This window comes from Colletotrichum abscissum, assembly GCF_030869225.1.
Source record: "Colletotrichum abscissum strain IMI 504890 chromosome Unknown Scaffold_49.1, whole genome shotgun sequence".
NCBI classification, from domain to species: Eukaryota; Fungi; Ascomycota; class Sordariomycetes; order Glomerellales; family Glomerellaceae; genus Colletotrichum; species Colletotrichum abscissum.
This window is the reverse complement of record NW_026850420.1, coordinates 62,132-84,061: the sequence shown is the minus strand read 5'-3', so window position 1 is coordinate 84,061 and position 21,930 is coordinate 62,132. Positions and strand designations below refer to the sequence as shown.

General features: G+C 52.5%; 9 protein-coding genes across 9 annotated transcripts; 2 read left to right on the top strand and 7 right to left on the bottom strand.

Annotated features, from left to right (window-relative positions):
* Positions 1-2,530: 2,530 nt before the first annotated feature.
* Positions 2,531-3,280, top strand: CABS01_13913 (uncharacterized protein; the record flags this gene model as incomplete). The annotated part of the gene is made up of 1 exon (XM_060547254.1): positions 2,531-3,280. One exon carries the CDS (start codon positions 2,531-2,533, stop codon positions 3,278-3,280), a length of 750 nt encoding a protein of 249 aa, XP_060394367.1.
* A 1,620-nt stretch (positions 3,281-4,900) lies between these two features.
* Positions 4,901-5,149, bottom strand: CABS01_13912 (uncharacterized protein; the record flags this gene model as incomplete). The annotated part of the gene is made up of 1 exon (XM_060547253.1): positions 4,901-5,149. One exon carries the CDS (start codon positions 5,147-5,149, stop codon positions 4,901-4,903), a length of 249 nt encoding a protein of 82 aa, XP_060394366.1.
* A 282-nt stretch (positions 5,150-5,431) lies between these two features.
* Positions 5,432-5,881, bottom strand: CABS01_13911 (uncharacterized protein; the record flags this gene model as incomplete). Its single annotated transcript, XM_060547252.1, has 1 exon — positions 5,432-5,881. One exon carries the CDS (start codon positions 5,879-5,881, stop codon positions 5,432-5,434), a length of 450 nt encoding a protein of 149 aa, XP_060394365.1.
* A 305-nt stretch (positions 5,882-6,186) lies between these two features.
* On the bottom strand, positions 6,187-6,498 carry CABS01_13910 (uncharacterized protein; the record flags this gene model as incomplete). Its single annotated transcript, XM_060547251.1, has 1 exon — positions 6,187-6,498. One exon carries the CDS (start codon positions 6,496-6,498, stop codon positions 6,187-6,189), a length of 312 nt encoding a protein of 103 aa, XP_060394364.1.
* Positions 6,499-8,961: 2,463 nt separating this feature from the next.
* CABS01_13909 (uncharacterized protein) lies at positions 8,962-9,219 on the bottom strand (the record flags this gene model as incomplete). The annotated part of the gene is made up of 1 exon (XM_060547250.1): positions 8,962-9,219. The coding sequence occupies one exon, from the start codon at positions 9,217-9,219 to the stop codon at positions 8,962-8,964; it is 258 nt and encodes an 85-aa protein (XP_060394363.1).
* A 3,355-nt stretch (positions 9,220-12,574) lies between these two features.
* On the bottom strand, positions 12,575-13,051 carry CABS01_13908 (uncharacterized protein; the record flags this gene model as incomplete). The annotated part of the gene is made up of 1 exon (XM_060547249.1): positions 12,575-13,051. A coding segment is annotated over one exon (477 nt), but the record flags the coding sequence as incomplete, so codon positions are not given.
* A 24-nt stretch (positions 13,052-13,075) lies between these two features.
* Positions 13,076-13,603, bottom strand: CABS01_13907 (uncharacterized protein; the record flags this gene model as incomplete). The annotated part of the gene is made up of 2 exons (XM_060547248.1): positions 13,076-13,315; positions 13,388-13,603. 2 exons carry the CDS (start codon positions 13,601-13,603, stop codon positions 13,076-13,078), a joined length of 456 nt encoding a protein of 151 aa, XP_060394361.1.
* A 2,274-nt stretch (positions 13,604-15,877) lies between these two features.
* Positions 15,878-16,173, bottom strand: CABS01_13906 (uncharacterized protein; the record flags this gene model as incomplete). The annotated part of the gene is made up of 2 exons (XM_060547247.1): positions 15,878-15,881; positions 15,977-16,173. The coding sequence occupies 2 exons, from the start codon at positions 16,171-16,173 to the stop codon at positions 15,878-15,880; spliced, it is 201 nt and encodes a 66-aa protein (XP_060394360.1).
* A 3,952-nt stretch (positions 16,174-20,125) lies between these two features.
* On the top strand, positions 20,126-20,281 carry CABS01_13905 (uncharacterized protein; the record flags this gene model as incomplete). Its single annotated transcript, XM_060547246.1, has 1 exon — positions 20,126-20,281. One exon carries the CDS (start codon positions 20,126-20,128, stop codon positions 20,279-20,281), a length of 156 nt encoding a protein of 51 aa, XP_060394359.1.
* Between the last annotated feature and the right edge of the window lie 1,649 nt (positions 20,282-21,930).

The following is a 21,930-nucleotide window of genomic DNA, read 5'->3' as shown; positions in this document are numbered from 1 at the left end:
GGTCCGACACCATGAATGATGCAACGACGTGATGCGACGTGACATGATTGTTGCCAACCAATTCGCGTCTGAGATTTACTAGTCGAGACATTCTCATCGCCATTCCCTTCAGTATCCTCGTCATCACTAGTGTCCTCAATGGTGTTCCCAATGGTTTCCTCATTGGCGTTCTCATTGACGTTATTACCAACTTCCAACATCGCCGATGGTTTATTCATTAGTGAACATTCAGCAAGATGAGGACACTCGTCCGAGATGCCTTCTAAGGTAAGGTAGTGTCAAAGAACGGCCCTTGATTACGGTAGTGGATGACGGAGGGATATCAAGGCAGTAGCACGCGGTGATACATGTATATCGGCGATGAACCGGTATGTTTTCTTGTCCTTCTTTCAGTGGTGGTTCTTGTACGGCCACTCTTTATATTAGCAGGTGTTGATTAGGTCGAAGCATGTCGATAGGCGTCTGTGAAGCAAAGCAGCGGCCGGTGTAGTCCGTTGTGCACGTTATAGAAAGTTAAAGGCTTCAGTGTGGTCTCGTCTAACGCGGGGTCGGTTCTCTATACTTGGCGATTGAGCAAAGCGCTCTGGCGATTGGGCCTGATGACGGACAAGCTGGTAATAAGGGGTCCGGGAAGCTTCATATTGAGGTTGAATGTTTTAGCCCTGGACTTTCATCAGAGACGATTGCCTGGTGCATCGGATTGCTCAGGTAAATCATGTTGTTTGACCTGTCCGTTTTGATATCGTCTCCCGCTTGTGGGTGTTAGGTTTGCCAGGACTACGTTCCCTTCAGAGGAGATGCGCTGTGAATGCATTCGTTTCTGGTGAGAAGCCGCGAAGCAAGGTCCATACAGAGCAGCCCCAGTGCCTTTCCGTCGGCCTTTCCATGAAGGATATATCCCCAGAACTATGATCAATTCAAATTTTGCCTTGCAAATTCGCTGACCCCGGGCGACGAATCATATTGTACGCCTAGACGGATACTCTTCATCACCAAATCCGCCACAAGTACCTTCGAGTACGACCAAGAATGAATGTGGGCCGGGCAGGACATCTCCCTTCTCTGGGATGGACATGCCGGTTTTCGAGCGTCCCGCAAGTCAAGCCATACACGCGCAGACAAGATTCGAAGATGCCCAGATGTAGCGGCTCAGAAATCGCGTTCGGGCATTGGTAGCGGATGCAGGACTTGCTTACCGATTGGTCAAGACTAATGGAGGGAAGTGGTGGTGTGTAGGTAGACAAGTTGTCGACGTGGGCAGCGGACTGCTCGTCTACAACGACGAGGAGCTTGAAATTTTAGGCCCAGATGATTCTGGCGGCGACGCGGACGCGGAGCTTTTGATTTGAGCTCCGAATAACATCGTGCCATAAACGGGGCCTCTCACGCGATTGAAGATGCTCGCACTTGCAGCGAAACCTGACAATCTTGGCGAATATCCAGCTTTCCTTCATAGCCTCCTCTGCAGTAGTGAACTCGTCGTGATTCATCTCGCCTCAGAAGTTCCCACGTACGATATCCAACGAGACTGTTCACAGGAACTTACAGGCTGGGAGGTCGGGAATGAAGACGGACGTGGAAGCCGGCTGAGCCATTCAAAATTCAAGGGCTGTTTCCTGGGAATCGTAAGTCGAGAGTTCGAATCCCTCGGTAAATCGCTGTCAGCCTAGATCAGGGATAATGTGCTTGATGCTACCTGTACAATTCCCAGTAACACCACTCCATGCCTTAGGCGACAGAGGAAGGTTCATAGGGACCAACAATGCTTCCTCTTTCACCGACCACGGGTCGAGATGCTTGATCGGGTGACTGCCTCGGTGATGCTCCCGAGGCTTTCAGGCGGCGGTGTTTTGATTCATCATGTGGTCAACCAAACTTTCATCTTTTGTATCTTTACTTCTTTCACAAAGGGAAGGTGCGAAAGGGATCTCGGTGTGATTGTACCTTAAAATGGCGAAAATAGACAGCACAGATAGATCTAGCAATGCGATATTTATTGTCAACAGAAGAAGGCGCTATGTTCCAGGTAGATGTTTCTTACACCTCGTCCCAAATGTTTGTTGCATCGACGCCGTCTTACACCACAATGTGTTGCTCAAGCACTCCCCGCTCATCCGGAATACAGTGCTCTTCCACCTTAAGAAGCCGGCAAATGAGGAGATTTTATCTATTGTCATTGCCTCCCGTAGACTCTCGATGTATTTGAGCTCCATCAACGACATGCCACATAGGATGGTGTGAAGTCGAAATAGAACTGACCAGGGCAGAGGCACGATGGCATGGAGTTCGATCGCCACAGTGGGGCCGACTGACCTCGCAGCCAATCACGTAATCGATAACCCCACCTTCTGCCAGTCCCAGTGTCACTACTACCCTCAGTCCTCATCCATACGACATCAGCATCAGGAATACCTAGTGTCTTGCCGATCTAATCTGATAGAAGGCTTTTCTTCTAGAAGTCTTTCATGAGGCTACAAGGCATATCCTGTTGATCTTACCTTGTCACCGACCATGTCGGGAACCCGCCAAGATGGCCTCCCGCACCTTCGACCAGTTCTTTGACCTTCCCGTCGAGATCCGGGACCAAATCATATCCTACCTCTGCGTACTCCCAAATCCAATCCAGATAGGTCCCACAGAATCCTCCGAGATCCCCTTCCCGCACGACCTGCTCCTCGCCCACCCGCTCCTCTACGCCGCCGGCTCCGCCCTCTTCTACGAACAGAACCGCTTCATCCTCAACCTCCAAACGGGGCCCCGCGCCGCCGTCGAGCGCGCCATCTGCGACGGCGGCAGCCCCTGGCTTCTTGGTAATACCCAGGCCCGCCGCCGCGTGAAGCACCTCGAGCTCTCGCCGGGCCGCCTGGGCAACGTCTTCCAGACCCACGTCTCCCCGGCCGTGGCCGATATGATCCTGAACGGCTCCCTGCGGCACCTCAGGCTCGTGCTGTACCCCACGAGCGCCGACAAGATTGTCTTCAATCAGAGCGCCGCCGACGCGCAGTCGCGGAGGGCCGCCATTACGCGGCGTGACGACGCTTTCGCCCACTCCAGGCCGTTTCAGGCTCTGTTGCGGCTGCTGGCTGATCCGGACTTGGAGACGGCTGATCTCTACGTTGACCCTATTCATCGCGACTTCTGGTGTGAATTCCACGAAGGCGTGGCGTGCTGTAAGGGGCAGCGGAAGGGGCCGTGGCAGCTCATTCCGATTGACTGGAGAAGGCTCGCCGCTAGTTACGGTCAGGATCACGAGCTCAGCATCGTTCGGGTGGTTGTTTGATTGCTCAGTGGCATTTTGGGAACCCTGTCTTCAAGGGTATGACGGCTGGGATTGTTTTTAGTCATTAGGTTGCATCGGTATCACGCTGCAAGGCGCGAGTTGTATCAATTTGCTCTTCAGAGTTGTCAGCGAGAATAAAACTCGTCCATCGACGCCTACATGATTAGGCGCCAACTTCCTTCAATAGAATGCAGTGCGACAACAACAGTTTGAAGCCATCTTGCTTCTAGTCCCTGGGGAAAGTCCAGGGTTTGTGCTTGCTGGAGCTTGCGTGATAAGTCATAGCAAACCGTCCTCGAGACCTCGATTCAACGGAGGTTCTGCCTTCGAGTATGGAGATGCGTCTGAGCACACGTATCCACGGCCTAAAGTACACCAACAAAATGCAAGACTAGCTTCAGGCAGTAATCAAAGAAAAAGGCAACAAAAAAGGAGTCGACCGAGAATTGAACGCAGGAGCCCTGAAGAGTACGGAACATCACGCAATAGTCAGCACTTCACGGCTTTCGCCACTCGGTCACCAGGCCCGATATTTGTTGCTAGAATGGAAAGGGAATATGTTGCCTGTGAGGACTACGGCTTAGAATATTGAGATTGAGGGAGGACAAAAAAAGAAGAGGAAAGGGACTGGGGTATATACTCTTGAGGCAGGCAGGCACCATGGTGAGCTTCCTATCTAGACCGGTGCAAAATTGGGTCCTCCACGTGACGACGTTCGTTTTCTCACCACATCTCAATAGTCTGCAGAGCCTTCTTCAATCTCTTGCCGATTTTGAGTACTGGAGACGAGTGCTTTGGCTACCAAGAATTCGAAATTCTGTTGAGGATACTTCCACTCAGCAAATGCTTGCAAATGACCTCCCCATGGCCACAACGATAGCTATCGAAAGATATAAACACGAAAATGGGGGAAAGATGTGTATCTTATTGATATCCATGACTGTCATTCACTAAGCTCAAGTTTGTGAAAAAGACCTCGACGCTGGTTTTTTGACAATAAGATGGTTGACTGCACCATGCTGTTGGGATAGCAATATTGCAAAGGTAGAACGCCATGAGATGAGGTAATCTTATTCTCCAGTTTGCTTTGCGATCTTTTTGTCGTTGAGTTAGTAGACGGATGTTTCTATCCCATTGAAATCGTTTACATGCAGGATTCAAATCTCATCCGACAACATTGCAGCAACCAAGGCTTGCCTACAGCTTCTTAACAAACAGAAGTAGCGCCTTACGGGCTATGGTAATGGCCCTCAGCGTGACGGGAATCCAGCTGACGAAGCTTCGGAACCTATGTTGAATTATCAATCCGAACGAGGTGATAAATGAGCTCTATAATGAAGCACAACCAAGTTCTTAAGCAAGCTCTCGCATACGGTTTGACCTGGTATTTATTCTCTTAAACTTTGATCCGGGAATCTATTGACGCCACACGGAAGACAGCCACGTCTGCGGCCGGAGGAATTTCGCCTGGTGGAAGAACGCTGGTTCTTACCAATCGGAGAAACTCACTCGCCAGGGGATTCGGGAGATTTCCGCTGCTGATTCTATACCATCAAGGACAGACACTTTGCCCTTCGCCTCTCTGAGAACCGCCCGTTGCCGAGGTTTATTCGCACCGTATCAAGCACATGAGGATGACGATTGAAGACTGACTGTATAACCAATTCGCCGTGTCGATTGGTCTGGGTGTAGTATAGTTAGGGCCAAGTCCCCTACTAGCGACACGAAACATTCTCCTGAGAGCACCCTCGTTTTCGAGAAGCCGAGCGGCGGTGTGTTACTGGTCTCCTGCTGCGTGCAGTTCACCAAGGAAAGGTACGATATACTAAGGAGAAGCATAAGACTGTTGACCACGCTGAGGTGGCACATACAACTGTTGTTGCCATAAAGTACCTCGATGGGGCACAACACATAAAAATTTGACAATCCAAAGCCTTCTCTGTACATTGGTAACCCAGACGGTAAAATTGGTACATCACTTTCAGTGGATCCCAGTCTGCTCTTTGGGAAAGCAGAACGCCTTTTGGATTTACTACCTTGAGTCTTGAATGTAGGCGCCGCGGTAGGCTAGCCACGAGTAATCTTTGCTACCCATACTCTGCCTAAAAGTATCCCTGCATCATCTTTCCGGCCCTGGCAGCGTTGATCAGTTCAAGGCGAACGTAGCCAGACTGAACTCGCCGTCCCAGACACATGTGGTCTAGAGAGACGGCTTATGCATGCTCCAAGCGAGTTCACCGATGGCTCTGGCCCGGGCCCCGACCCCGGCATGGCCCCGAGTGGGGCCGTGATTATTTCCGGAGCGGCGTGTTTTGTCCATAGAATTAGCCACGGACCAATTCTTCCCCTTCCCCCGTCTCCAAAAACACCAGAAACCCCCCGACCCCAAATCCACAATCCCGTTGCCTCAGGTCTAAGAATGGCCCCCGAAACGAGGGAACGAGCCTCACGCCGTGTCCGAATGCTACGCCATCTCCTCCCCAAGACGGGAGGATCTTTACATAGAAACAAAGATCTCCCCCAATGCTCCCTCCCTAGGTAGTCATCAAGTCCACCCCCCTTTGTTGCGCCGCAAGGACCGTTTCGCAGAGGCCAGCGCATCCAAACCGCCAAGAAGATAGATTGCTTCAAAACCTTGTGGATCAGCAATACATCCCACCCCGAGAAAAAGGCCCCCCCACGCCCTGGTTTTCTCGAGTCTCAGTGTCTGGGGACCACCAATTGCCATTGTCGCTCGAACAATAAGTCAGCTTGGCGTGAAACCTCACGAATCGGCTGCTGTCCCGGGGGGGCCTTCCAGTGGTTATAGCGCCTTTTTGCCTGGTCATCGCGCTTCATCTTGGGTTCTCTGGTCGGCTATAACCGTACGGACGGACTATCGTGCACCTCGCTGTAAACGCTTGCTACTATTTCGATAAATCATCAGACAAGGAGGCACGGTAGACTTGGGACGACAAGCGGCCGGCATTGCACATCTTTCGTCCCGTCCAATCTTGGCGCGTGTCGGAGGGCCGGGCCCGGCCCGCTCGCCGCTTGAGTTTGCCTGCCACGCTGGTCTTGCCACCGCGGTTGGTCAGGTACACTGCGAAAACCCCCCATTCTCGAGTTGCAAACCGTATGCTTCCTTTCAGCATCTCTGTGCGCCGTTCAAGGGGCACCTTGATAGGCACAGTCGTCAAGTCCCAGATAAGATGCCATATGCCAACGAGTACCAGCATATGTTTGGACAAGCAGGCAGGCAGGCAGGCAGGCACACAACTCGTCTCATCATCGTTTGTGACGTCAACAGAGGCTCAGATTGTATCATCCACGGACAATCCGTAGAGCTTCTCGCTCATCTCTTTCTCGCCTGTGGTGGCCTCGGGTGCTAACCCTCTCAACTCGACTCAGTCGCGCGGGTTGTATCAAATCTGAAGCCCAAGGACTTTCCAGAAGCGGTAATTGCGAAGCAGGGTTGAAGGGCTCGGCAGGCCTGCCAAGGGCGGTCACATGCCAGATGCAAAGCCCCGTCGATCTTCCTTCTCGTCCCACCTACTCCGTAAACCTTTTCGCTTTCTTCATTTACCTGACAACGGTGACAGGTGACCAGCGTGTCGGAGATTGAGCAGAAGCCCGACAAACAAAACATGCCAGTGAAATACGTGTGTGTGCAAAAGGGCAAATTAGGCGCGCGTCCCAAACAAACTAGCAAAAGTTGCCAGACTAGACGGGAAGCAAGGTAAACCCCAAGTCGGTCACGCAAGATAAGAGCTTGACTCGCAGACAGGCGAACCAGATATGACGTCCGCATAAGTGCCAGAGTCGTCTCCGAAACTCTCTCAATTGTCTTCTGGCACTCTTCAGCAGCAGGACCCTCTCCTCGGGAATTTCGCGAACCAAGTCCGAGTCTCTTGCGCGACTGCGATTAAACTCCAGGTGCTAGCAACCCCCCCCCCCCCCCCTTCTCCCGAGTCCCCTTTCCCCCCCATTTCATAGAGAAACTCTAAGGTAGACTAGACTTTGATACAACCCTTCTCTACCCACGCCAAGTTTGCACGTCATAATTACCACCTACAACAACACCACCTTTATGGCACATTGTGAAAATTGAGAAGAATCACCAAGGAATCAAAGAGAAGGGGGAGAAAACTAGTCTGTGAAACTATCGAACCCGCTCAGCCTCGGCATAGACCAGGAAATCAACGCACCGTGACACCCCGGTCGTGATACCCAGTCTCTACCCCACGTGCGTCTCGTCGAAAGCAGATGTCTGTCTCTCTCTCTCTCCCCCGCCTCCCAGGAAATCGACCCTCGGTGCCCCCCTCCCCCTCCATTCCACCCGCGCGCTCTCGTCGTGGCAACGAGTCCAAGTAATCAAACAGGGCAGAGAGACTCGATAGCAACAACGTTTGCGTTTCTGTTCGTTCGTTGTCATTCCACGCACGCAAACGTTGCGCAAATCAAGGCAAAAACCGTGCCGGCTTACTCCAATCGAAACCATCACCCCCACACCCTTTGAGAGGTCTCGCAAATCAAAGTGTGTGCCGATGAGCTGTCTCTCCCCCAGACTTTCTGTCTTTGCACAATCAGCAATCATTTCCCCAATCCGCCAGCCCGGATTAACAAAACACGACGCGTTCTACTGGTTTCCACTTATCCCACCTTGGTCAGCGGGGGGCGGTCGGTTTAGCATGTCAGATCATTGCATGAAGAGCGGTCCACATCACAGAAGCTTGGTCTTTGCTCCCTTTCCCTCCCCTCTCTGTCGTGCATTCCCATTCCTTCTCTCTCTCTTCTCTGTCTGGAACTTGTAAGTGCGCGCAGAGATAGTCATGTTACAATGACTGTATTTCCAAGCAACCTCCAGGGAGCAGGGGATGTCTCGGCGAATTGGTGTCCCCCGACTTTGACAGCTCCGAGCCTCCTGGCCCTCTCTTCCCACGCCATGTCGCTCTCGCTCCTCAAAGTCCTTCCTCCTTTCCCTTCCCTGATCCGCGTAGCCCGGCAATGTGTAATGTACCTACTCGTAGGCTTCCCGAGAATGCGGCACGGCCAAAGACAGACTGAGGTGATGTGCCCACCACGCCACTAGTCGTCCCCTCAAATCTCTGTAGTCTGGGCTGCATGACGGAGTTTTTTTTTCTTCATCCGCTTGTTGCCGACTGTATGTTGTAAGAGAAGAGACCGGTCCGGTCCAGTTCAGCAGCTTTTGGCAATCGTACCAGGCTCACATAATAGGATTCTCAGCACATGCGGACATAGCGAATCTTCACGTAATGATCTGTTTCCGTCAAAAACTCCAATTTAGTATTCTTTTTTTTCTTCTTCTGTGTGAATTGGTCCCGTGTTCCGTCCCGTTTTCCCCAAGACTCTATAATCGTATGGGGGGTTGTGAAGTTGTTCCTCCCGGCCCAAGAGACAATCTGCCCTACTTTCTTCAGGTGTTGTACTCAACGATGGTAAAAACGAGAAAATGAAAAATGATCCAGCGCCTATTGCTCATCCTCCCAGAGCTCCCCTTAGCTCGTCTAATCGCTTGTTTTTGGGCACAAACTGCCTTGTCGGTTTCCTGCACCTTTGGTATCCAGACTTTGATGGCTTGATAGGATTTGGAAAAATCATGAATATGGCTTGCTTTAATGATGTGGAAAAAAGAAAAAACAATTCAAGGAAGAAGAATCATCATCGTTGAAATGAGCGTCCTAGCCGAGAAGAGCAGGGTGCCAGTCAGACTTGTGCTCGTCGGGGTGCTCGCCGTAGTGGACGGGACCGAGCTTGAGGAAGCGGAGGCCGTTGCTGCCGTCGCTGCTCATGCTCGAGGTGCGGCGTTTGAGGGGCGCCGGCTCGGTGGTGGTGGCGGCGACGGCGGCGGCGGCCTGCTGCTGCTGTCTGAAGGGGTAGGAGGACGAGGTGGTGGGGGCGAGGGAGAGGAAGACGGAGTTGTCGACGGGAGAAGACATTTTTGTATATGTTGTTTTTTTGGTTGTTGTTTTCTTTTGGTGCGGGTTCGGATGTTGGTTGCGAGAGTTGGCAATCGGCGTGTGGGAGAACAGATCAACTGCTTTTAAAAGACACTGAGAGTTTTGGCGAGTAGAGTCGAGGAAGGATGAGAGCGTTGGGATACAGATAGAAAGAAAGGTAAGGGATGGGAGGGGAGGGCCGTCCAACTTTATAAGTTTGGATTGCACCGGAGGACACGGGAGGTGTGAGCCTGGCTGACCTGGTCGCAGAACACCACCCCTTCCACCCGGCCCACGGGCAAGACTTCAGAGGTAAGGTGACGGGTGACTTGCCGGGTCACACGGTGGGTGCCGTCTCAAGCCGGGTTTGCTCACAAAAACAGAAAAAGGTTGATACTGGGGGTCCTCGGTCGCAGATGGAGAAGGGGGACCGGGAAGGGGGGCGAGCGGACGATGGACATGGAGGGAGGGAGGGGGAGGGGCAGGGTCACCGCATCGTATCGTATCGCACGCTGCCTATCGTGCACTGCTCTTGTCAAGAAATGAGAAATTGTGTATGGCGCGCGTCGTACGCAGCAAAGGTGCATCTCCCGGATCGGCCGTCTGGGCAGAGGGCGACTGTGTTTGGACGACGCAGCAGGCGGTACAGAGACACACAGACCAGAGACATCATGTTACGGTAACGCCATGGTGAGAAGTCAGAGGAGGGCGTGATTGCGGCGGGCAATACGATAGTCACAGGTCCAGAACGAGCAGGCATTGCACAAAATAGGAAATGCCGGGATCTGGCGTTTCTCGAAAGCCATGACACATGCACGGGCAAAAATGAGGTGCTATTGTTATGTCCATACTCCGTACCCGTCGTCGTAGAGAGTTGCCTGAGACTCTTTGCGGTGGGTAGTAGAACAAGCTAGTAAGGTGCCATAAAGGGTACGAATCAATTAATTAGACCGAAGACTCTTGCGCGCGACGTGGGTAGACCGGGATGGTGTTGTATTTTGATCTTCTCAAACAAAAAGCTCGTCCAGCCAAGAGATCTAAATTTTGATTTTCTACTCCGCAAGGTGTGTTTCTATGCGAATGGCTCCGCTTTCGACCTTATCGCGCTTGAATTGAGGTGTTCTGCAACAGATGAATGGGGGTTGGGCATCCGAGCGTCTCAACTCTCAGTCACTCCTCGGGGCGGCCATGGGGGGGGGGGGGGGGCGTATTGTGACTTTGCTTCACGCATTTAGATCCAGAGAAGTTTCCTAAACCCGCCAAGAAGCATGAGATTCTCGGACTGGAGTCCTCGAGATAGTTCAGATCTAGGAAAAGGAGTAGCCAAGCGGCACAAAAATAGTAGGAAATACGGGCCTCCACAGTCTTTCTGCTGCGGTCGCTTCTGAAACCCTTATCAACCAAGTATCAAATCGGCCCTTGTTGGGGAGGGGGGTTTAATAATTATTTCGGTGGCTTTTTCTAGAAACTTGCATCCAGACCCAGAAGCTAGAGACATCCTGAAGCTTCCAGAGCGGGAACGTTGATGCACGTGGACTTGTAATTGGCTGAGCTCCATGTCGCGACAGCAGCGCTGGAGAAGTTTGTGAGGTCTCTCTTGCCTTATCCGCAGCTGACGTGGGGTTGGTGCGCTTGAGAGCGAGAAGAGAAAAAAAAAAACGCGAGACACCCGCCGCCGCCGCCGCCGCCGCCGCGAAAAAAGCAAACTCGCTGCGAATAAAATAAAAATAAGTAAAGAAAGGCGCAGGGGGTTGGTGCAGAGTGTGGGTACTCCAAAGTCGTGAGTGGGCGTGGGGAACATGTTAGGCGCGAAGGCTTGCCGCAACCTGCTCAAGATGACCAAGTTTGTGGTTGTGTTGTGAATGCCCTCGCCATCGCCAGATCTGATATCGAGAACAATTGGAATATCCGGGGAAAGTGGAGAAAGCCTCGGTCGGCCCCAATTGAGGCTCTTTCCCAATTCTCCAACGTCGTTCGAAAATGGAATGGGAAAGTAAAAGAGGAAGCCGAAGGGGGGCCAAGGTTCTTGCCCCGGGTCCCGGGGAGCGGGTGGCTCCTCATTGGCCGCGTCGGAGGCCGCAAGAGGATTTCTCGGAAGGGACCACGAGAACCGGCGCTGGGGCCTTCCCTCCTTCCCTCCCTCCATCGCAAGACAACCCGACCACAAATTGCCCATCTCATGATCCGGGGAAAAGGAGCCAACGTCACTGCATGGATCCTTTCGGATGTGACGCCGAGGTGGGGGAAATTCGCGGGGGACGCCGGGGACGTTCAACGCCGTGACTTTCCTCATCCTTCCGCATCCGAGAACCTTCGGCAACACCCTCTCTCTCTCTCACTCGCTCTGTCACTCTCCCCCGCACATGGTTGGCAACAAGAAATGGATACCTCGTTTTCCTCTTGGGCCTCGGTACAAGGTATCCAAGCGTAGGTAACATACTCTGCCTGGCTCGCACTCGGCCGGGCACAGTCTGCGGCAAAGTGGACACAACACCCCGAGACTAGCCGGCCCGTCATCACCACCGTGCCGCTGGCTAGAACCCGCCCGTTGGTTCCTGCTGTGCCCCGGCGGGAAAGCATACACACACGCTGTGGCACGGCGCGGCGCGGCGCGAGAGCGCGGGCGCGGGCGGGTTCAGATCCTTCTGGCTTTGTCTTTGCCCCTTCAGCCATGTGCCATGTGGTGTGTGTAGTTCGTAGGATTCAACGAGCGTTTCGGGAGGGAAGAAGGCAAAATCCTGAGATCGCCATTGCTTGCATATTCTCTAGCAATAGCATTTTGATCCTTCCGCGGGGTGCAGTCCGACGAGTGAGTGTCTTGCTCATGATTTGGTGTTTTCCCCGCGATCAACGTTTGACTTCAAACGTTTCTTCTTGTGTTAGCCCTGATGGTGTTCTAATCCCGCTTGGGCAGACAGAGGCCTTTCAGTGTAGAAGGCAAAGGAAGAGCAAAGAACAAAGCGAAAGGGAGAATGAGGCAAACGCCGGAGGAGAAGGGAGATACCATGGCATCCTGTCTTCTGGATGGTGAAGAGAAACAAGCTGAGAGGTTTTCATACCTTTTACTCCTTGCCATCAAGGAACAGACACCGCCTCGTTCGGCCCATTCGCTCGTCATGTTTGCCAGAATTTCTTTCGACAACAAGGAGGACAAACCCTGACGTATTTCAAACAAGATTTCTCTGGACAATGCCTTGTTTTCTGCTGCCTTCAAACACAGCCCGGGTTTTGGAGACAAAGAATATGCTGACTTTGGGACCAGACTCTAGCGAGCATTCCTCAGGCAAACCTTTGCCTCGTTCCACCGTTCTCCCCTTTCTCCTCCTCTCATCTCTCATCCGGGCCGAAGGTACTCTCATCCCCTCTTCCGCAAACGTGTTCTTTCCCTCCTCGACCGCAGCTCCAAAAGGCAAATCATTTCCCCAAGAGGCCCAATCCGTTGCTCGATATCTTTCTGTAATCTCGGAGGGGGTATTCCAACGGAGGTCGTCGTACCAGAGAAAGAGAGCCAGGGTTCCTTGAAGTCAACCGATACGACTCCGCTTCTCGATCGAGCTTCAAGCCAAGCTATCGAAGGCAGTTGGCGAAGAAGGGTGTCGAAGCCTGCCTCGCATGCGACCGGCGGGCCGCCCGCAGAATCCATCGTGAACCCTGGCATGGAGAGAGAGGTGATTGCGGTGCGTGAGGTAACACGACATGGGCTGTGGTGGTGTGCATGGCGTGTATGGCGTGTGAAAGAAGCGGTGATGGGGGGGAAGCATCGAGACGTTGCATGAGAAGACGAAGTGTTGCCACCAACACGAGAAGGCACCTCACTGCCTGCCTGCTGCTTCTGCTGCTGCTACAACTCTTCCCCTCAAATCTTCGTCACAAATGCGCCGCAGTTTGGGTGATTCCAACTTGCATTAGTGGACACATGATGGGAAAGTTGCGTGTGGATGGCCGAAGTACTGTACGAAGAAAGGGACTTCGCGAGAATCGTTCCAGGGATGCGTAATGGCAGTCCAGCTTCCTTTCCGTTCCTAGAAGGTGTGTGGAAACCTTCGTCAGGGGGAGAGGCACATCCATCCGCGGGCTGTGATGAATGATATCCACCCTTGATCAGGGTTAGTACCATGTTGATGTGGTCTTGGTACGGATAGGGGGCAGGACAATCGAGGTAACTTACATCGGGATCAACGGCCCATAGAGCGAGTTTGACCGCTAGAACATCCGCAGTCCGTCTCCTACGGATACGTCCTTCCGCATATGCTTCATCAACGCTAGGAGCTGATGACATCCGGTTGGTGACGGGCACCGACAAGGTGCAGATGTCATCTGGACCATGCCCGCATGCCCGGTCAAGACCTACGGATTCCTTGACCTTTCCTGATCTCCCCTCCATATTGTCCTGTCGAGGGGACTAACACCCAAGCATCCCTGTCGAGTGACCGCTTTCGAAGTATTGCGTTGCAACTTGACCATCTGCAGCAGTCACGCTTTCCGCGTGAGATTCGCTGGCAATATTGGCAAGAAGTTGAAAAACGGTCGACTCTTGCGGCAAAAAGCGTGTAAGTCTGGACGAACGCTATTGAATTTGAGCCGCCGTCATGGGCGGCTACCGGAAGAATGAGTGGTCGTCAGTCAAGTCGGGCCAAGCCGCGAGTCCCACGAGGCGCTTATAACAGGGGGGTTCGTATTGGTGATTGGCTGGCATGCGACTCAATCACACCTCGCCCGCTTCGTCGACGGACAGTCCAACAACAACATCTGCGCCATGCTCGACTTCGCGGGGCATTCTGCTTATTTTCCCGCGATGAACCTGTTGGAACGGTCGACAATGGCGCCTGATGGTGCCGTCTTGCTTTCATGCCGCGACAGTGTTCCAGTTGGTTGTGAATGGCGGCACCCGTAATCATAAACGAGCTCTGCCCAGCCGCCACTTGCATGCTCACTCGGACAGGGATGTTGGTACATCTTGTCAATACTCAACTCAATACCAGTCGTGAGTGAAGCCCAGCAAAAAGGATATGCAGCTATGCAATAATTCGCAAAAACACCCCTGTATCTGCTCTCCAAGTCCTAGAGAAGAAGTTGCGGAGCTCGACTGTGGAGTGATGGGATAACGTCTTGCCCTTTCCTGATGTGGTCAAGAACGTGAAAGATATGCGTGTCGAAGGCACTCGGTTGTCAAGTCGTCCCGATGTCCGTCTCGTTGCCTGGTCATGACAAATGTATGCCCCCTTGTCCAAGAGAGCGCAAGCAGGGAGTATTTGAGTTGATGCAGAAACTCCTTCATTGAGATGTCAACTCACCTTTAGAATGACCCGTAGCTAAACAGATCTCAAGCCCGTCATCTAGATTACATAACAAACAAGTCTACCTACAGGGGCTGACTGGACAGGGTCTGGTCCGAACATGAGCCCGTTGGGCTGCGATGGGCTTTTGGAATTGAAGAGATCTCCTGGCCCAAGATGTCGTATTTCTAGGCGGGTATGAAAAGGGGGAACGAGGTCTGTTTCACCGCCATGAAATCGGTGTACCTAGCTGGACTAACCACTTGGCTTCCCACAAGTGACGTGCCCAAGGGGGAAGTTTTCTTGGCTCAAGAGGAGGACGGCAGTCCATCGAACATCGATGGAAGTGAGGCGACCGGGACCAAGGGGTGCGGTACCCCATTGTTCGGAATGATTGGCAGGCCAGATGGCCATGTGAGGTATGCTGCAGGCACAAGGAGTGTTGGGGTGTTCAAAGATGCTTGCCTAGTCAAACTGTCGGTAATGATAGGCCGCGCGCAAGGCCGCATGAAGACACTGTGGTGTGTTGGAGTCCCGTATGGTACAGTGGTAAGGTCCTAGCAAGCTGGGAACCCCAGCAATTGAACCAATACATCACCTTGACTGTGGGCCAGAGGGTCTTGCGGTGAAGCAGCTTCTTCTCAGGACTCGGACATAGATGACAGAGCCAGTGCTCCAGATACAGGGTAGCCACGGGGTCGGGGTTACTCTTCATCAACGGTGGTTTGCCATGATGTTCGCCTCCAGACGACCATGGAGGAGACTAAGTGGACGAGCGCGCCCCCTCACCTCGGTTTGCCCGGGACGCAGGAGCAGGCATTAATGGTTCGATTTACGAGAAAGAGGGTGTGGCTTGCAGGCTCGAGGTACTTTGCCAGCTCGGACTTGGAGTTGAGAGGCGCCACCGTTGCGACTATTTCGCATTGTGCCTTAGGTTGCGACGCCGTTGACGATGAGGTGCTGTTGCATCAGCACGCCACGCCGATGAAGAGTCCCTTGACATTTTCCGAAAGGCGCAGAAGACGGGAGAGTGACGAGGTATGATGGTGTGTATGATTCTGACAAGCCCCGTTTGGCATACGGGGCCGTTGGCATCGGAGACGGAGTGAAGACTGCTCGAATAGCCGTCCAGCTCTACAGTAGGCTTGCCATCAACAGGCTGAGCGGGGAGTCGACACTGTACCAACGGCCGTATTATAGTGGCTAGCTCCAATTCGGCAGGGTCTTTGAAGAGATTTAGACTCGAAGAACACTGGAGGATAAGTCGAGGCAGCTTAGCCTACGGAGAGGGAGTTGGTTAATCTAGCATACGGACGTATGTCGAGGTGCACTAAAATAGTGCGTAGCTAATCCGATTAGCTGGAGACGTTGGCGCGATGACCTCAACTATATGGTGTAGTCATTCATCTCAAAAAGGCTAAGTTGCTACGTAGTCCTCCTCATTCGATGGTGGCTTGCATTCTCTAACGCAAGAAACCTACACATTTCTCAACCGCCTCAAACACAAAGAGAAAAGGACAGTATACGTACCTTTTTTCCTTTTCGCCAAATTCAACGACAAGCCATCGAGTAGAAGCTGGAGATGAAGGGGGAATTGAACATGAGTGAGTAAAGGGATAGAGAGGTAAGGGGGAAACGAGGGCGAGATAGGGACGCAAAGCATAGACGTGGAGCACATTGTGTTGGCATCGTCTGACGGCAACAATGGAAAAGGCGGAGACTGGTTTGCTTCCGTGCCAATATTGTGACTGCAATACTTTGCCGTTGGGAACTTGTACGAACCATTCCAAATGGCAAGATGGGATGTTTGATGGCAGTTTGAAAAAGACAGCAAACGAAATCACTGTGGTTGGTGATGAGAAAGGAAGTGGCAGGCGAGATGACAGGGACGAGCAGCAACATTCGGGAGATGCAGGGAAGGAAGAAGCAGAGCAGAGCAGAGCAGAGCAGCAAAAGAGTGCTCAAGGAAGAAAAGAGGGAGAAAAAATTCAACAAAATCACATCGAGGTCATTTCACAAATGCAGTTGCCCAGATCTGTCACTTGCTTCCTTGTCCACTCGGTCAGTTCCCACCAACACCGAACCAACGCCTCATGCAGTTTTCGCACTGTCCTCTCACCGCACTTTACGACATATCTTACAGTGCGTAGCCTGTCCCGAATTGGCAACTTCATTTCGCCTGCTTTACTCTGTTCTGCTCCCGTCTACGGATACTCCTCCATTCTCTCTCTCTCTCTCCCACACTAACGGCAACACCACACATCCCAACCCAACCCACCGCTACCTAGTTCATCAACTCAACCCGGTCAGTGGTTTCTCATTCCTTGCCAGCCACAGCCCAGGAAACGCCATGTGCCCCCCGATCAAGCCATCGGGCTCTTTCGGACACTGTCGCCGGCCACGTTTATGGCCGGCTTAGCTTCCTCGGGCCCTGACGGCGGGCATGCCCTCCCTCTCTGCATCTCATCTGCGCAAGGTCAAGGTTTCTCCTTTTTGAAAGCATCGCGCTTCGGGTTTGCATTCGCCTCGCCCTCGCCGTCCTTGGCTACAAGGAAACCTCCCGACACCTTCAGACGGGCACTTCACATCCTTCGCCCCTGCACTCTCACATCACACCGTGAGCACCCCAACGGACAAGTCTGGCGACCCCAACCGAGCCGAGTTTCGCCCGCTCTTAGCCTCAGCCGGCCCATATTTGAACCTCATTAGGCTGTCCTGGTCTTGGCCATAGATCTATGTGGCGTATTCTGTCCTCCGCAAGGAACAACAAGAACATGGACCGATGAGGGACGTGACGACCTTTCCTCTTGGCATCTTCTTCTTGCAAGAGCCACGCCCCAGATGTCGACTCCACTCTTTTAGGTGAACCCCTGGTCAATCGTGGCATTCGCTCTACTACTGTCACTATGACCTGTTCCAGCGCCCGTTCTCATCTAGGGAACTGTCCTGTTTTCACAATTCTGCTGTCTTCAATTCGTCACGAACATGATGGACCGTCTAGGGTTTAGTACGAGACGACGGATACGTCTAGGTGGAAAGGCGTCCCGCCGCCGAACTACCTTTATTACTCCACGTGGACTCAGTTTCGCCTCAGGAACCCTATGCCTATCCCGGGACCTAAACTTGGACGCGGAATTGGACCTAGACCCAAGCCTGAACATGGACTCGGCTGGAGCAGGGTTGGCAATCTGGTCAGGGACATTGATGCGGATATCGATGAATACGTCGACCGGCAGCTCGATCGACCATTCTACTGACACCTTTTGTCTCTGCTTCTTTGATCCAATTTGAAATGTAGCCAGACAGGGTCATAATCAAGTACTTCGTTTGAAAGCGGCCGCTGTTCTACTGCAACTTCCTCATGCCGCTGTCGTATGGCTGTCTGTCCCAGTAGCATGCTTGCTTTGACCCCCAACTTGCACTCTCCGCCGTTCCAACTCGGAGCGGAGGAGCATCTCAGTGCCTCTACGCCTGCCTGTGGTGCGGCTCCGTCATTGAATTGGATGCTCGTGTCTGGACAAGCTGATGTTCAATCTAACGTCTTCCTTGCGGTAGCATTGCCCCCTGTGGGTTGGAATAACTCCGGCAGGGAGAGTTAAATCCGCGAGCGATCTAACGGTACCTGTTCGCCCTTATGATCAGGACAAGGTGCCTAGAGAATCGGCAGCGCATTATGGATAGATGGGAAATACCTTAGCTTTGGCGGACACAAAGGGCGCCATCAACGGAACGGTCTTGCCCAAGCTAGACTAATAAACAGGGCTTGACGCGGATCGCTCATGTGCGACATCGTCTGAACGATCCACTCAACACAGCGGCTCATCTCTACGCTTGACAGTGAAGTCGGCTTGGGACGCACTAGGAACTAACTGTCCACGAGGGGTCTCCCGACACCATCAGGTCGAGGACAATCACAACTCAAGACAGGGACATGGGTCACCCATTCTTCGTAGGCACTTATGCTTGCCCTACCTCACGCTGAGGGGACTGACCATACGGCACGGCACCAGTAGGCCCTGCACAGAGCTCAGTGCTGGTTGCTGCTGCTACTGCTGATGCTGCCACGCCAAGCTATCCCTGGTCCAAGTGGCCGATGTTCTGTGTTCCCACGTTCCCCAATAGAAAGTGCGGCCAGTGGGTGCCATGCGACAATGGGAACACACGAGAGGTGCACCTACCTGCCCTACCCTGCCCCGAATACCCGTCACCAGTCAGTCATTGAACCGGGCGGGGCGGCTGAGGACATGCGTCTTCCATCTTTCTCTTTCTCTGTCTCTCTCTCTCCTACACACACTTTCTCGCTTCCTCTTTCTTCCTCTTCCTCTCCAGAAACTACATTTGGATGACATTGTCATGCCTTGGCAGCCCACCACAAAAGACTCTTGAAGAACCACCTGCCAGACGTTGAGCCGGCTCAGTAACGTAGTCGTCGAAACCAACATCTTGGGTCACGCGTTGCCCATACAGCACTCGAGACGGAACACCAGAAAAACGAGACATTGCGTCAACAGACCCAACTTTGGCTGGGCTGCGCCTCTGAGGTGCATATTGGGGGCTCTTCCGTTCTAAGTGGATATCACGTCCAACAACACCCATTGTCTTCCAGAAAGGCCGCCTGCGTGATACCCTGGTCTTACCAACACAACAAGGCGGGACAGTACCCGGCTATCACGTCTCATTTCGAACTAGCGTACGACTTATCAAAAGGGCAAAAAGACAGGCCAGAATCTTTCACCCAGTCGACCAACCATTGCACCGTTGTGCGTTGGAAGTACACGGGTGCTTGTTAGCCCTGTGCGGGAGAGCCAACGGCCTGAGCTGAGTCGGATTAGGCTGGTTTCTCCACGGCCGCCAAAGCATCTCCACAACCAGGCAGCTTGTCGACCACCTCCTGCAAAGGGGCGGATCAAACAACCCATCTGCCCGGTCCGCACCCGCAGCCAGCATCTCTCCCAGGTACATCGACTTGCAAGGTACAAGCCATTTTCACGACCCGTTGCATCTTCCACATTACTTCCCTCCACCAAGTTACAGCCCTCCCTTGCGTCAACTTGAAGACTTGCCAGACAGACGCTTGACGCACCACTATCTCCCGACTGGCATCTTCCAACACCAGAACAGAGAAACTTTGACGCGTTGGCGAGCAACCAACAGCCAAGCTGCGTCTACTTACATTTGGCATCACCGGTGTGATAGCTACCTGTTGGTCCTCCTTCGCTTGACTGGCAGATTTGACGATGGCAAACAAGTCAGCCCACTCCCGACAGTCGATTTCAAGCCAATAGCCAGTCTTGAGCTTGTGTCACGACGATATATAAGACAGACGACATATCCTGACTCGAGCTTCCAAACAATACACTCTTCATCCAGCCAGAACAACAACTATACAACATACGAGACCATCCCTCTTACCAGTCACCTCTAAGAAACCAGTCCTTCGTCCAGCTTTTTCATTGCAAGACGAGTCTTCGCCCGTCACTATCGAGCTTTACACGCAGAAAAAACAAAGCCTTACTTAGAAGCCCACCGCTCGCGGCCCAAGAGACCTTCTCACAACAGCTTCGACTCTTCTTCTCTTTCTTCTTCCTCTTCCTCTTTTTTCCACGGAGAAGATTCCTTCTCTAGCCAAAATGTGCTCCAGAGTTATCATCACATGGGGTTGTGGCTGCACCGAGACACGGCCTGTATATGCGTGCAGCTCTCACGGCCATTGCGGAGGTGTCGTAGACAAGCCGCAAAGCCAAGATGGCACTTGCTTCAACTGCCAGAAGCAAGGGAAATCGTAGGTCCGTTACAGACTCATCACTCGGTGAGACGCCAACTAACGGTCTCTTGGGCATTAGATTCGACGACGGCCTAAAAGTAGACATAAAGCCGAGGGAAAGAAGACTATGAAGAGCTTCTTTCTACCGGACTCGACCATATTATGAGGCTCACGCCTGCCGTTCCGCTTCTCTTCTATGGCATTATCATTGCCAACGACTCCAGCAGAATAGAGCTTTGAGAGACACCATGACCTGTTTCTATTATTCCGTTCACCAGTATGCTGGTTTATTCATCAACCTTTTTTTTTTTATTTCCTTCTTAGCAACCTACGATGATGGAGTATCGCATGCGGATTTTTCTAGACTGCGTGAAGCAGCAACCCAGTTCGCAAGGTCGGGCATCTCGACTCTCACGAACACTCTCCCTGTCAATAGCTCCTCATTGTGGAGATATCAATTCAATCATTTAAACTCTAATCCGCGTGCTTTGCAAGTCGCTACGGATACCTGCCTTAGATATGCAAAACCAATGTCGGTGAATTGACTGTCCATGTTATGCAAGATACGGGAAAAAGAATTTTCACTGCCAGACAGCTTGAGAAAGCAAATTGGCAGGGCAGGCTCAGAATTTTTCTTGTGTCCCCTGTCATAGTCAAGCCACATTCGCGGGACACTTGCATTTGATGTCGGGCCGCACTCAAGCATCCCGTTTTATTCTTCTGTCCCGTCTTATTCTTGTGTTCTAACAATGCCTCTTGGACCCCGAGAGATGGTTTCAAAATGGGGCTGGGGCGGCAAGAAAGAACATCAGCATGCGACCGAAAGTTTGGCCTACTGGACACTTGACTACCAAACCTGTCAAAAGAAGAAGAAACATGGACAATGTGGCACGGCAGTGAACACACGGGAGCGGTCCGCCTGCGACAGCACGTTGCCTCGTCCGGCGGGCAGCAGCATTCGGTTGGGTGGATGTTTTGGCCTCACAAGACATGTCGGCCCCTGTCGGTTCCCGGAAGAGGCGATTGATTCACTTGCACACGCGCATACACACACAGACATACACGAATTTGTGGCTAGCAAGACAAACAATTTTTCACCCTCAGACACTGCGCCCGGCAAGCGCTTGATTATCCTCCAACGGCATTCATAAGGTTGTTCGAGAAGGGAGGGCGAACCCCCTAGGCAAGCCACAAAAGACGCCCCAAGCCAGCATGAGGCTGGAAATAGATGGCTGTAGTTACGGCGCGTAGCGGGTAGGATTCCCACGACCCAGCATGAGCATTGCGTCATGTGATGGCAAGCGAGTAGTTCAAGTTTGGACGCGAAATCATTGACGCGAAGCATACGCGCGACAAGCGACAAGGTGTTTATTTGCCTCGGAACAGAGTCAAAAACTGTATACCACCTTTTCTTCATTTCGGTTTTTTCGAGAAAAAAAAACAGAATCCGCCGTAACAGATGCGTATAGTGCTTGATGAAAGTCCGGATCTATCGAGTCAGGAAAAGGAATGGGGAGGGGAAGGGGACAGGGGTGAGAAACTAAAGAAAGCAGATTAGCGATATCTATCACGAGAGAGAAGAAAAAAATGAGAGGGAAGTAGAATCAAAAACAAGGGGGCCTAGGCTAAGGAAGGAGAGAGAGGGAGAGAAAGAGAAAAAAGGCCATAGAA